Here is a 16466-nt window from a genome sequence, read left to right as displayed (position 1 = left end):
GCTATGAAGCAATCTATCAACGACACATGTAGGGTAAGTTTGTAAAATGTATTGTTTGAGTGGTTACACTAAATAAAAGTGAATTAGACAATGAGAAAATAATTTTTTTCAATTCTCTTTCAATATTTCTAATCATACCAAGGAAAAAGTTTCTGTATGTTGTCAGAATGTCCTTAACTAATTATATTTTTAATCATGTTCTCTGCTTTCAGTAAGCAACAGTACAGATCTAGGATTTACTAACACTTTTTTAGATACATGTATCCCAATGTTCTCTGCAGCATTATTCACAATACCCAAGACATGGAAACAACCTGTCCTTCGTCAGATAATTGGATAAAGAAGATACAGTACATATATACAATGGAATACTACTCAGCCATAAAAAGGATGGAATACTGCCATTTGTAACAACGTAGATGGGTCTTCAGAGTATCATGCTAAGTGAAATAAGCCAGATGGAAGAGGAAAAGAACCATATGATTTCATTCATATGTGGTATGTAAAACATAAATTCTTGAAACTACTTTCACAGTATTCTAGGACTGAACAAACGAGTAAATATATTGATAAAGGGCTATGTTTTTCACTGCTACAGAAGTAGATTACAAATATGTAAAGAAGAAAGATTGGAAGGTACCCTGTTGTGTTGGATTGTAACTGGAAATATCAGTGTAAACGCATGCTGCACTAATGTTCTCTTGTTCTCTAGATAAATAAAGAAATACAGATATAAAAGTTTGCATGTGAAGACTTAGAAGAAATGAGACACTAGCAGCAAGAACAAATCTAGTACCCAGATCTTGGTTTCTAAAAGGAACTAGGATTTGTTCTTTAAGAAAAAGGCTGACTGTGAGACCCAAACTGAGTAAGTTTAAGATGATTCAGTATCTTGTTCTGTCAAAAAGTAAGTAGTGCTCAAAATCTGATGGCAATACATCAACAGAAGAACACAGGAGTCAACTTGAGGAAGGTCTCACTGGCCAAAGCTGGGACAATTTGAGCATTAAAATAACAGTAATGGATTATAATCCATAAAAAAAAATAAAATTCTGTGCTATGTAAGTAAATAGGGAAGGAAAAAAAAGCTTTTCCACATAGAATGCCAGCTCATGAATGATTCTTGAACCTACTAGTTTCGTGAAGAACAGGATATTATAAGGTCTCAAAGTATTTACACACACATAATTCAAAGAAGAAAAGTTTTGCTATAATGCTTGTTTTGAAGACAGATTTGTTCCAAGCAATTGATATAACAGGAGACAATTTAAGCATTACATGAATTTCACATTTGTTTATATACAATTATATCTACAAGAAACATGATGTTTTCTTTAGGTGGATGCTGAAAACCACACCCAGTTGAACTGAGCTGCATAGGAATACACATAATTTGTACATGAGTACACAGACACATACACACTCAAACATCTACCAGCTATTCAGGTCAACACGTTATGAGCCACACCCAACCACATTTCATGCTGCAACTTTACATCTGGTTTCAGATAAGCGCTTTTAATTGTTTGACCAGCTACATAATTCACAAACTGAACCCTTCCAATACCTACTTCCACAAGCCAACTTCAGATCTTTTTAAAAACAAAGTACCATATTTATTACATTTGTGTATTTCTTGACAATTTAAAATATGTAAAACTGTGCTACGATTTTTTCCTCCTAGGCCTAGTGGGTTTTCATTGTACAATTTTGTACAGCACAGTGATTTTTAGAAATACATATATTGGGTGATAGCAAAACTGACTGTACTTTGCAAATGGAGAGATAATAAAGTAAATAGGGAAAAATGTAAATAGTGAATCAGGGTAAAAGGTATACAGAATTTCCATCTATACTCCTGCAACTTTTCTGTAAGTTTAAAGTTATATAAAAATAAAGTTATTAAAAAGAAATAAAGTATAGATGAAATAATACAGATGAAACAATACTGGCTATGAAGCAATCTATCAACGACACATGTAGGGTAAGTTTGTAAAATGTATTGTTTGAGTGGTTACACTAAATAAAAGTGAATTAGACAATGAGAAAATAATTTTTTTCAATTCTCTTTCAATATTTCTAATCATACCAAGGAAAAAGTTTCTGTATGTTGTCAGAATGTCCTTAACTAATTATATTTTTAATCATGTTCTCTGCTTTCAGTAAGCAACAGTACAGATCTAGGATTTACTAACACTTTTTTATTAACTTTATTGTTATAATAATTATGTTTTTTCCAATTTGGTAGTGGCATACTTCCTTTTAAAATATTTTGAGTAATAAAAAGTGATTTAAAGAAAAATATTAAATAATAGTATAGTCAGTACCCATAGATGGCAAAAATTGAGAAGGTAGTACATAGTAGTATAGTAAATGGCAAAAACTATGAAGATGGTTTATAAGTTACTTAAGGATAGGAAATGTATTCTAGTAGGTACAAGAAGAAGGTTATATATAATAAATTTCACAATTTAAAATCCGTAAGTAATACATGTAAGAGGAAGTCCTGGTCCTACTGAGGAGATGCTATGGAAAGTTGTTACAGCACAAGAAAAAAATAACAAAGGTCACATTTTGAGGAACCGATGTCATATTATTAACATATGGTTCAAAACTCTAGCACAGAGGAAGCATGGATTTTTAATGCAAAGCGAGCTCTTCAGTATAGGTAAGCTAGCATGATTTGAAAAATAGAAATCATCTACTAACACTAACTGAAGACCCTTCACAGTGTGTCATGTTTCACAGACTCATAAACCAAGCAACCTACTTCTTCAGTGAGCTCTGACACCAGATTACTAACTCACTGTTTCGGCTTAAATAGTTCTAAAATACACTAACGTTCAAGTTCTTGGAGTTCATTTTATAATTTTATCCATTCAACCTTTTTATCCAGTCACCAGGTATTCACATACCCTGCCCAACTCCCACACCAGACAGAGGACAATAAGATAAAAGCCAAAGAAAGTAAAGATTCTCTCCAATCACTTGTGTACCAGAGAAACAGAGGCCCACTTGAAATGATTCAGGGTCCTATCCTCACTTAGACTTACTAGCAAAGGTTTAAACAAAATGAAATCTAAACCCAATTTTTCTGGAGCTTTTAAAGAAGTAGAGACATATGCAAAAGGAAAAAATCTTACATTAACAAAATACACAGCTAACTATATATTACTATTACATAGATATATAATAATAAACAGCTAACAAGTACTATTTAAATACTTTTTCATTTACTAAATGATTTAATCCTCACAAAAATCTTTTGAAGTAGATAATATTATCTCCATTTTAGAGATAAGAAATCTAAGGCACAAAACATTTAGGCAACTTGCTCAAGTTAGTAACAAAGCCAGAATTCAAATCCTGGCAGCTAACCTGTAGAGACTATGCTCTTAACTACTAAACCATACTGTCTTTCCGTGGCTTAGATTCTTAGTGGTGTTTTCTAGTCTGATACAAGATTCTCATTCTTTTGACAGTGGTTTTATTTATATCATAACAACATATTGATTTCTCATCCAAAAAAAAACCTGAGTTCATTCCATTTTTCAAAAGGATGCTGAAGACCAAAGGTCCATCATTATGATGTTTCTGTCTCTTAAAACACTGTGACAGAATTACTCTTCATATCAATCCCAAATGAGAATTTCAAAATAAATTAGAGGAAATTATGGGTTGTTTTTCTTTATAAAATAGATCCCCAATAATGGCATAGATAGGAAAGAAGTTGGCAAAATGAATGATTTTTTACATAAGAGTTACTGCTGGTCAAATCAGTCATTATCGTTTTTTGCTCTAGTTTGAATTTTAAAATTCATTACAAGATGAGTGCCAAGTGAGTTAAAATATTATGTTGGTTAGTACTTGCCTCTTTGAGGAAAACCTCCATATCTTCTTGACTTTCAAATACAAAGGCTCTCAAGTCATTAGATGGAATATGATTTTCAATATATTTGGCATTTCTATTATCTTTCATATTGATCTAAACAAAACAAAAAAAAAAGTTGATTTTCACGTAATTCTAACTGATTACTAGAATATAATTGTATTTAACTTAGATTTATTAAATGCCTGAGAAAAAGACAAAAAAAAAAATAGTATTAAAGGGTCAACATTGTAAAACATCTATTTATTACCCAGAAACATCTAATACATAGTAAAATAAAGCTAAGACTTCAATAGTTCCTAAAGCATAGCAATTTTGATATTATCTAATAAGTTCCTTTTTGGTCAACTCATTGAAAACACTGAAATAGTTTTGGTGACCTTAGAGTATAAACATTTCTAATCTGTCTCCGAATTTTTAATATTTTTCTTCTTAATCTTCAAGAGGAATTCATGTTATACATGGTAATAAATGATTGGCACAAAAACACAAAGAACTGAATAAAACTTTATGAAACTAATGAAAACAAACTAGCTATGGATTAATTGTAACTATGAGTGCCTTCAAGAGAAACCCGAGGTTTGTACCACTAGAGCATAAACTTAATAATTTATTTTTAAAATATTAACTAATTAGGCATTTTCACATGTTGAGGCTCAGTGTATTGAAGATACTAAGATAGGTCAGGAAAATACTGTTTCAAGAAGAGTATAATCTATTATTTATCACAAATGGCAAGTATGTTGAAAAGCAAAACACAAATCTCTATAACACAGGTACATAAAAAATGCCATCTATGCAAATTTAGAGGAGAAATAGGTCCAGCAGATGGAGATCAGCTTTCTTAAAGTAAAGCTTTTCGAAAGAGAAGGTATTTATGTCTTATATATTTAACATAAATAACCCTATGTATAAATATAGAAATAAATGAAATATAGCATACAGTTAAAAACTAGGGCTATGGGGTCAGACAGATGTCACTTCAAATCCTATGTGTGATCTTGATCAAATACTATTTAAATCTCTGAAAAGTTTAATTCATCCTTAAAATGGATACAGTACGCAGTCTATACTTCATAGGAATAAATGTGAATTAAAAGAGTATAATAAAAAGTAGTGCAGTGCTTGCTACATAAATGTTGGCCAATATTACTCTATTTTAAATTATAGAATCTCAATCAGTGTAAAAAAATGATAGATATACAAACAAAACCACATAAAATACTATAGCACCTGGACATAAACACTATAAATATTTACTGTCTATTGTTTCACAATGTTTTTGGGGGGTACCAAATTACAGGAAGGAACCGTACAAATGAAGGAAAATATATGTGGTCAACACGTTAAGTTGCTACAACTTATAGAAAGAGTAAAGTAATGCTAATAAGACCATAGGAAGTCACTTTTTTTTTTTTTATAGGGTTGGGTAAGCCAGGCTAGGACTTAGCTCTCATTATTATTCTTTCCCAGGTGTAGTTGTCAGAGATATTCTGTCATGTCAGATTCCAGAGCCCCCATCTTGTATAAGTTGGTCACATGGTCATTCACATGGTCATTGATGAATTTCACCTGCTTATTTGTTATGTAATAAGTCTCAAGGAAAATCATAGAAGTAAGGGTCATTTACTGGCCAGTTTGTTCATTTCCAGTAATGACTGATTCACACTTTTTTCCAAGTGTAATGCATACTCCACTGCAATCATGGTCTGAAGGAAGATCTGGCCACCTGTTGGTTCTACAGCTTCATCAGTTTCTTAGTATGCTTCTTCTGAGATTGGTGAAGACAATATTTGGCAAAGTTTTCCAAAGACACATCTTTATAGTCACAGTAGTAAGACACAGACAGGTAGACACAGGAAGTATATACAGTACTCCAAGATGATCTGGTGGTTAATGGCAGCATCCTATTTCACAATTTTTTAAAATGAAATCTTTCTATACATTCTACCCTATAATGTTTTATAATTCATTAACATATCCTAAATGTCCTTTTATATACATAGGGACCTACAGCACCATTTTTAATGGCTGCAAAGTAATCCAATACAAAGAGTAATTTACATGACTAATATCTTTGAAAATTTTGCTCCTTTGCCCCATCACTTTGCCATTATGAACACTACTGTGAGGAGTGTAAGTGTAAAAAAATCTTTGCACGCCTCTAATTCTATACTGAAATTGTTAGAAATAACTCATGGAAAAAGTGATAATTGACAAGATGTATGACTAAAATTTTAAGTTTACATGTTGCTGATTTGCCTATGAAGATGGTAGTGTTTCAACTAAATCTTGAAAAGTAAGTGTGTGTGGGAATATAGCTGGAAGGAGGTGGTAGGAAATGTGAAGGGTTATTAGGGGAAAGAAGCAGAGTATATCTTTTTATCTCAAAGATTCAAATATAATTTAAAATGTCAATGTATGCCAGCAAGTAAAGCGACTTGGTAATATAGGCTACCAATATTAGAAAACTAAGTGACAAGAGGATGACTAATAAAGTTCTAAAGTATTATTTTGAGGTTGGCATTTAAATAAAAATTTGACAATTATACTTGATTGTTACTTATTATATTAAGGATCACAATATTTTTTCTTATATTTTCTTCCAATCCTTACCAGATTAATCAAAACAATAATGCCTGAGTCCAAAATATATATTCCCTTCTTGATCTGCCAAAAATATTCTAATAACACATACCTGAGCAAAAAGAGAATACAGTATTATGCATATTAATTTTGATAATGTAAGCTATAAGAAAATGAACTATATGAAATGATTTAATAAAGTATAACACAAAAATGGGTTAGATAAAATAGAACTTTTCATGAATCCTGCAATGATACATTCTTTTCTAAAGTAAAAAAAATTATCTAGCAAAAACAATCCTTAAGTCATTTTCAGGTAAGTTTTAATTTATAATATAAGAGCTATCAAATGTTTATGAGGTCAACAAACTGTTGGTTTCACTCTCAGAATCCTCAGAATGCTCTGTTTTTGTAGCAGGTGATTTTCTTGTCTATCTTCTGTCAGGATCCTCATATCAACATATTTATTTATAGCAGTTTTCTACTCCTTTGGTAGCACTTAATCTATTGCCTGCTATGACCTAAGAAAAGCAAATGCCAGAAGGAACCAGCTAATCAAGCAGATTTTATACACGATTCTTAGTCAATAAGGTGTATTTTCATTTCTTTCTAGAAAAAGTTCGCAGGTGTATTGATCAAGGGTCCTTGGTCAATACTTGTGTATGGATTCAGCAGTATACCAGTTGCCACAAGTAATGGAAAACCAGGGGTGTAAATAAGACAAAGAATTCTTAAAACAACAAAAATCTATGATAAAACAGATTCTACCAAGATGAAGAAAATTTCTTACCGTGAGCATTATGGGCTCATAGACTCTCTGCTTAAATTTATCTCTGTTATTTCTCAGCCATAAAACAGCATCATATGTGTCACGGTATCTCTGTCTCAGCTTATCTTCCTTTTGATTCATAAGATTGTCAAATTGTACAATTTGATCATTCACACCTAAAATTGAAAAATAAAACTAAGTACTGTTTTCCTGAAAACTTCATTAGTAAAATAATAATACAAAAGAATATCTTAGATCCACACATTACAAACACCACTCAACAGACACCCAGCATAGTAATATTATATCTTCTTTTGTCATTTAACAATCGTCAAAACTTTAAAATATTTTTTATTTTTAAATTACTGCTGATATACAATATTATATTAGTTTCAGATGTCTAACACAGTGATTAGACATTTGTATAACTTATGAAGTGATCACTATAATATATTCAGTACTCATCTGACATCATACAATTATTACAATATTACTGACTATAATACCCATGCTCTACATCCCTATGACTATTTCGTCAACTACCAAGTTATACCTCTTATTCCCCTCCCCTTTCACCTATCCTACCCAAGCCTCCACACACACAATTTAGTAACCATCGAAATGCCTCTGTATGAGTATGCTTCTGTTTTGTTTGTTCATTTATCCTGTTCTCCATATTCCATATACAAGTAAAATCATATGACATTTGATATTTTCCATTACTCATTCCTGAGTTTAATAGAAACGTCCCTCCTAAGGTGGGTCATTTCTTGGGCACTTTGTGACTATCCTTTCCCACTTTACTTTGATGCTATTTTATTTAGTGATCTTCAATTTGTTTCCTTCACCAGTTTTGCCTTGTAGAAGGAGATGCCCTGCATGGTAATGGGCTTCGATTCTCAAGCTAAGGGCCTCTACTACAAATCTCCACTTGTAAAATACTTGAACTTCCACATAAGCTCATCGTATCTAGATACAAAACAGATGAGGTCAAGCAAACAATTTTTATCAATCTGATATAAGGAAAAGGTAAATCAGAAAGTTCAGTTGGTTTGCCAAAGTTCAGTCCATTGATATGTGCCAGAGCTAAGACTGAAAAAATAAGACAGCCAACACTTTCCAAAATACCAGCACCCATAGAGAGTAACATAAAGATCAGGAGGTGAGAGAATGAGCTCTATGGACAAAAATTGTGAATGTTTCTTCCTGACACTTCTCTCAACCTATATGCCTTCTAGTTCTCTGCCTCCTTGTGGCTTCTGTGACTTAGGTTTCCATTCAGGAGCCCAATGAGTGACTCATATTCCTCTCTCACACCCGGGAGGCACTGAGGATGACATAAGAGATGAAGGGGAGAGAAACTGTGGCATCACAGACAAGCTGAGAACAGGCGTGATTCCTTCATATACACAGCCTGTGTGTCAATACTTCTTGAATGTACCCACCCCAAACAAATTATTCTCAAATTTCCAAACACCTGGGATAAAATACGATCTTTAAGCCATCAAAAATAAATAGGTCACATACAAAAGAATGAGAAAACACTAGATTTCTAATCAGAAGACAATCACAGTCAGCAATCAAAATTATGAGAGAAAAACTTTTCAACTTAGAATCATATATATGACAAAATCAAGAAAAGGCGACAATGACGTAAAGATATTTTCAGAGATGCAAAGACTATGAAATTAATTTCCAAATATCTCTTCTGAGGAGGTTACCTGAAGATGTACTCTAACAAAACATGAGAGTAATTTTAGAAAAACAGAAGATGGGATTCAGGAGCAGCTTTATCCAGCACAGAAAAGGATCCAAGACTAATCCCAGATGACTGCCATGCAGGAGGTCTTAACCATCAACTTAGAAAGGAGGTGGGAAGGCCCCAGAACACAAAAGAATGCCTGATAAGATAGGTGGTTTTTTTGTTTTTTTTTTTCAATTTAAGTAAATGCTAAAGCAAATGATATTTTTTAAAAAAGGTAAATTAAAACCATTTAAAACGCTATCAATGAAAGAGAATTAGGTCATAATACACTACTTGGTGTAATACATTGCTATGAATAAGCTTCATTGGTGTAATAACAATACTTAATATTTCTAGCTTTTAGAATTAACCCATAAACAGACCACGCCAAACTTGATTACATTCTCAATAAAATGTTTTCAGTCTTAAAAATGTAAAAATGAGTTCCAGATTAGATAAGTTAGAATATGAGAAGGGAGAAAAGTAAAAAGGATGGGAGTACTAGTATTTTTAGCTTACAGTGTATAGTCAAGAAGTACTTATGACAAAAGATGTAAAAGTATTTGTAATAAATCAATATTAATAAAGTTTAATGATTAATTACTAATATTAATATAATCTCATTTGAGGCATTACAAAGATAGAAGCTGAAATCTATATCTAAAGTAACAAAATATCAAAAATTGATGAATCAAGCTATGGTGAAATGAGAATATGTAGAAAATATGTAAAGAACTGTGAGAAAAACTAAAACAGTTAAAAGTGTTTACACTTGAAAGTGGGTCTGAAGGTTAAAAAGAGGTTGGGCCACCCTTCTAGTTTTTTTTTTTTTCATTTAACCATAAACATCTAGTACTTTGATAAACATAAAAATGGGGTCTTATTCTTTTTTTTTACTCATCTTATATATACTGAGCAGACAAAATATAAGATCTCTATTTGAATAATGCTATAGAACTATCCATAGGGTCTGCAGAAAGAAAAGCAAAGTTAAACTGGACAGGTTTCAAGGAGTAAAGCAAATGGAAGCTTAACCAGACTAGAATAAAGAACTTAAAATTGAGCTGAAAAATAGCGAGTGACTTGTAAAGAAAACAAAGCATTTTTAGAGAATTAACTGCTATAATCTGACCTAAAACAATGGTCAGCCAGTGGCTAATCATGATAAATAATACATAAAGGTAATTAAGGCACTAAGTTTGAATAACTGAGCTGTGTTTCCTCAATAGGAACTAGACTTGAACATTTAAAGACATAACAAGGGAAGAAAACTCATCATCAGAGATATAGTTCCATTTTATAAACACGTCTTCATTCTAAGTTTAATAAAACTTACTCTTTTTCTCCTTCTCTAGAGTTTCCCTCTCTTTATGCTTATCAATTATCTCACTTTCACATAATTCCTTTTCATCTTGAACTCGTCTCAGATCATTTGTAATGGCATCAATCTGGGGTTGAAGATTCACACAGTTTTCTGTGCTCTTCAGTTCATTCTGCAAATCTTCTATCATTTTGCGGGTATTACTTATTCTCCTTTGTCGGTCATGCTCTTCATTCTGTTTTACTATTAAAGCCTGCTGAAGTTCCTCAATCTAATAAAACAAAAGTAGGTTAGTATTGGAGGTTGTTTTTTTTCCCTTTTTTATAAGGCTTTTATAGTTTTAAGAACACAAACATTCTTAAGAACATGAGTATTTTCCTCACTAAAAGGTATCCCACTAGAATGAGACAGTTACACCTACCAGACTACCTATAACTTTCTTTGTTCACTAATATAGCCCAAGTACTTAGAGTAGTGCTTAGCATATAGTCAGCACTCGTTAAATATCTGCTGAATAAGATATTTATGAAGCCAAATTGCTAAATATTTATAGGAAGTAAATACACGCTTCACATCCTAAGACTGACATCAAGTCACATGGTGTGTGACAGACTTTCAATAAATTAGCGATAATAAAATGATGATGTTAAACTGAAACTATTAATTTTAAACGGAAACTATTTCCTTTCAACAAAATTCTTTTCAACTAACACTTCAAGTTAATATTGAAAGATTTTTAAACATCAACCCACATGTTCTGATTCGCTGACTTATATTCAGGGTAAGTTATTTTTAAAAGTCATTTAAGTTGTCAATGAAATTTTTGTCAAAACCAAACAAAGTCTACCTAAGACAGCGTCAAGATTTTAAGAAACACATATACCTAAATATACGCTTATACACCCAATTTGTTTTTTAACAAAAATAGAATTTTGTATTAAAATAGATAAGGTTAGCGCATCACATAATTAGCCTATTAATTTACTTTCCAAGACTCATTTACTCCCTCTAAAAGTAACATTCATTATAGAAAATATGGAAAATACAGAAACAAAAAATCTATAATCCTAATGTCCTTAAACATTTACATTTTAATACCTATCTACAGAACATGTTTTACTAAATGGCATCACTAAAAATGTATTGAGAGCAATTTCTCATTATCCCATATGTCCTCACAAAATAAAAACTTTTTTTCTTCAAAATTAAATTTTAATACCTCAATCATGTCCTGTTATATGGTTATACCACATTTTAGCCTATTCCCTACTGTTGGAAGTTTGGGATGGTATCAATTTCTTCTTCCTAAAAATTGAGCTTTGACAGTGTTAAGATGATGAACTAAACATATGCCAAAATACTCTCTTCTATATCAAATATGGAGAAAAAATATTTAAAAAATTAAGTTACATATATGAAAATTAAAAATGTTCAATGGGCCTAAAACAAGGATGCAGACAAGAAGCCACGGTGTTCCGCCAGGAAACCATGAAGTCCAAGCCATTCAGGAGAATATATATATGCATGTTACAGAAGACAGGTATAAATCAAAAATTACCAAACACAAGAGGCAGTCCAAGTCCATGAAAAAGGACAAGAAATTTAATAAATATAACCTTTGCATTCCCAGCAAAATAGAGATCCTAGCTACCAAAAACTCGTTCAAGAAACTACCATGACTAATCCCATCATACTCATGATTAGCTTCGAATGTTCTTGTTCTAACTGAAACTTGGCTATCCTGGAAGACGCTTCTCCCTAGAGGCCTCTGAAGTGGTGACCGTTTCCTGCCATAATTCTTAAGAGTATTTTAGAACTCAGAAGTGGGGAAGGTGTCTCCATTTATACCTACTGTACTACTTCCTCTGTTAACTAAGCCCCATTTCAGTTCCTTTGAAGACCACTTGATTAGATTTTACTATCCGTTATCTTTGTTGCTACGTTAGCTACTGCCCTCAAAATTCTTCCTTACCCACTTTGGTTAATAATGGCTTTACCTACCACTCAACTGACTCAATGTCTTCCTCTTCCTCATTATGCCTGTCATCATGAGATTTCAACACACATAAAGAAAAATCAATCTCTTTGGCCTCTCTATTCCTTGACTTCTTCAACTTCAACTGTCTTCTAAACCACCCTTCCACCAACCACTATCTCTTACTTACTGTTTGTTACATTCTCGATCATGTAAATCCCTCCAAATCACACCATTTGTATTTCTACAATCCTATTCTTTGAACACCATGTCCTGTCTTCCATTTACTTACTATGGTATTCCTATTCCCACTACCTGCCGAGGTTCCACAATCTTGTAACCACTCCCTTGCAAAGACCTCGTGACCCTCTACCAACGTCACATTAGCCAGGAAAAAGCCTAGTTCTTTTAAAACCTAACTATATACCTTCTATCTATCTGTATCTAAGCAACTGAACTAATTGCAGAAACTCTCAAAAATCGGCCACACTTTAAATTTGTGGCCACAAAGCTTAAACAGACACAAAACGACCTATTACATTTCTCTAATAGATGTGTGCTCTCATTCTAAGTTCACATCTTCTTCCCTTTCCTCAGTCCTTTATTGCTACATACCCTCTACTCATTCAGCTAATGCTGTTGTCTCACACTTCATTAACAGCATAGTTAAAATAGGAGTACTTTTATTAGAATGCATTTTCTCTTTTCAAATCCATCACCCTACCTCCATCTGTACTCATTCTGCTTTACCTTGTATAATGTAAGGAGAGTTCTTTTAAATAGCTAAATATAACCCCTCCAAGGCTACTCCAAGCAGTATTTCTCAAATTATTTATGGTGAAGGACCACTATTGAAAAAAATTTCAAGCCATCATAAGTCAATTTTTATCAATTAAAACTACATAATTTTGGAAAATAGTTTCACAGCTGCTTTGAAAATTAAATATCCACCTATGATATTCTACTTCTAGAAAATGATCCAAGAGAAATGGAAACATATGTTCATACAAAAACTTGTATAAAATACTCATGGAAGCTTTATTGGTAATAGCCTCAAACCAAAAAAATACCTAAATGTCCACCAACAGGTGAATGAAAAAACAAATTGTGATCTCAAAAAATAAATAAATAAAAAGAAAAAATACATTAAACTGAACAAAAATAAAAATACAACATATCAGAATTTGTGGGATATAAGTAAAGCAGCGATGAGGGAAATTTACATCATTAAATCCATATACAAGAAAAGAGGAAGTTTCAATATCTGAACTTCCACCTCAAGAACCTAAAAAAAGAATAATATATACCCACATCAAGCAGAGGAAAGGAAATAATAAAGATATGAATAGACATTAGTGAAATTGAAAAGAGAAAAAGAAAAATCAATGAAACAAAAAGCTGTTTCTTTAAAAACAAACAAACAAACAATAAAATTAACAAACCTCTAGCAAGACAAAACAAACAAAAACCAAAAAAATCCCAGAAGACACAAATTCCAACATCAGGAATGATCCCTGTATCGTTACAGACCCTACAGACATCAAAAAGATAACAGAACTTATATACACATAAATTTGACAACTTAAACAAAATGCACCAATTCCTCAAAAAACACTACCACAAGTCATCCAGTATGAAATAATTATTTATATAGCCCTATAACTATTAAGTAAATTGAATTAATAATTTTAAACTCCCCTCCCCCGCAAATGTCCAGAGCCAGATAGTGTCATTTGAGAACCATTCAGAATTTTTAAAGAATTAACAACAATTCTATACAATCTCTTCCAAAATAAACAACAACAACAACAACAACAACAAAAAAAAAAAAAGAAGAAGAAGAAACACTTCCCAATTCATTTTATAAAGCTAATTATTATTCTGGTAACAAAAACAGAGACAGTACAAAACAAAAGCTACAGAATAATATCCTTCATGAATATAGACACAAAAATCTTTTAACTGTTAGCAAACAGAATTCAAAAATATGTAAAAGAAATTATATATTTATACATCACAACCAAGCAGAGTTTATTTCATGCATGCAAGGTTGATTTGATATTCAAAAATCAATCATTGTAATCCATCAATAATAACAGGCTAAAGATGTACATGATCATATCGATAGATAAAGAAAAAGCATGTGACAAAATTCAACACTCATTCATAATATTCTCAGAAATACAAGAAAGAGTGGAACTTCCTAAACTTGATAAAGAACATCCATTAAAAAAAAAAACCCTACAGCTAATATATAGTTAATAGTGAAAAACTGAATGTTTTCCTCCTAAGATGAGGAACAAGGCAAGGATGTATACTCTTACCATTCTTATTCAACACTGTGCTGTAAAAGTTCTAGCCCGTGCAATAAGGGATGAAAAGAAATAAAAGGCACACGGATCAGAAAGGAAGAAATAAAGCTGTCCCCATTTGTAGATGACACGACTGACTATGTAGAAAAGTACCAAGGAATAGATTAAAGGGCAGGGAAGAGAGGTGGGAGGAGGTAGGATGGGCGGAGAGAAAGGAGGTGGGGGGAGAGAGGAGGTAGGAGGGGAGGGGAGGGAAGAGGTAGAGGAGAGGAGGACGGACAGGGAAGAGAGAATGGAGGAGAGGAGGAAGGGAGGGGGAGGAAAAGAAATGAAAAATTTAGGTGGAATTTAGGTCCTCAAAACACTCTGAGGACCTGTATGCTGAAAACGATATAACACTGATGAAAGAAATCAAAGATCTAAATAATTGGAGACATACCGTGTTCATAGATTGGAAGACTCAACACAGTAAAGATTTCAATTCTCCCCAAATATACATGTTTAATGCAATTCCTATTAAAAATCACAGCAACATTTTTCTGTAGATATAGAAAAGATTTGGATGTCATCAGGAATGGTGAAGTCAGGAACTCTGAAAAATCACTCCTTCATAAAAGAAATGAAAATATTGACAAAAATTGTCAAAATTAACTTTTTCAGAACTCTAGAATTTAAACAAAGGCTTCCAACAACCTGGAAAGTGTTTATTCAAGAAAAATGTCTGAATCTTTGGAAAAAACAGCAAGCTCTGTGGTATTTTGAACATTCCCTATTCCCATTCCCCTCCCCCTCTCCCCAGTTCCAATGCAGCCTTGAAAACCAAAAGCCCACAATTATAGTGAAGTCAGCAGCCTCACAGTCACTTGAGAGATCAGAACAGGTTAGAGCTCTTTCAAATTCTCATTCTCAAAGAACTGTCATTATCTGATCTGCCTGGCAATTGTCTGGAAAATCTTACATACGAGGTTTGTCTTTATTTAACTTGACTCCACAGCTTGCACACTGCAATCCTTTGCTTGAAAGCATCTGTCAAAAACAATCAGTGGCAACTGTTTAACACCACAGTTGCCTGACACATGATAAGAGTTGTGGCAAATAAGCTAACCATAAAACTTAAAAGGAAAAGCTTTGGAAGCTCCTAGGAATTTAGGCCACATGTATGAACAGAACTGTGTCCATGCCCAGAGCTATGCATATGCTCCAGAAAGATCAGAGGAGGTCCTCAGCAATCACAAAGGCTCTGTACAAAGAAGTATCATCTTGAGGCTCTGTGCAAATGGCAAGTGAAGAATGAAAGAGTTGTAAACTTGCACTGAAAATCAATCAAAGCTTGCAACAATTTAGAGGCTACTAACTCAAGAAAAACAACTAAATCTTAGTGGTAAGTGAAAAAACTGCCCAGTTGAACTGTTGAAGGTGTGACCCAACATGCATTCAGAGACCCTCAACAAAGCCTAGGAGACAAACTGGTTCCTGTTATTTAAGGAAATATCTGTCCAATCATTAGCTGACCACTAAGCTAACTGAGCAGACACTTTAAGAGTCACAAAAGACAACAAAGACTTCACAGAATTAGTTAGAAAAGAAACTGAAGTATAACATCATCATCATCAACAAACAACAAGCCTAGGGGAGGGGACAACTAGTTTCAAAGTTATCACGTCATACTAAACTGTCCAGTTCCAAAAAAAATTACAACACATTCAATGAAATAAGAAAAAAGCAGTCAACAGAAAATGTCCTTAAGGTAGCCCCAAAATTGACTTACTTTATTAAGGTCTAATAAAGACCTTAAAACAGCTATTAAAAAAGAAAGTTCAATGAATGAAAGGAAATCATGTCTAAAGATCTAAAGGAAAGTAAGAGAATA

At 32.8% G+C, this 16466-nt stretch overlaps 1 protein-coding gene across 4 annotated transcripts in view; it reads right to left on the bottom strand.

The window, feature by feature from the left end:
• SMC5 (structural maintenance of chromosomes 5) overlaps window positions 1-16466 on the bottom strand; it is an 85858-nt gene that overhangs the window by 29545 nt on the left and 39847 nt on the right. For all 4 annotated transcript variants that reach the window (XM_025051388.1, XM_006918408.3, XM_025051389.1 and 1 more), the window contains exons 9-11: window positions 10325-10580; window positions 7266-7420; window positions 3872-3985 (exon numbers count right to left, since the gene is read on the bottom strand). In XM_025051388.1, coding sequence (XP_024907156.1) covers window positions 3872-3985; window positions 7266-7420; window positions 10325-10580 — 525 coding nt within the window. The remainder of the gene's footprint in view (window positions 1-3871; window positions 3986-7265; window positions 7421-10324; window positions 10581-16466) is intronic.

The sequence above is a fragment of the Pteropus alecto genome, unplaced genomic scaffold, assembly GCF_000325575.1.
Source record: "Pteropus alecto unplaced genomic scaffold, ASM32557v1 scaffold95, whole genome shotgun sequence".
In the NCBI taxonomy this organism is placed as follows: Eukaryota; Metazoa; Chordata; class Mammalia; order Chiroptera; family Pteropodidae; genus Pteropus; species Pteropus alecto.
Note: the sequence above shows the minus strand (reverse complement) of the source record. Positions and strands in the feature narration are given on the sequence as shown.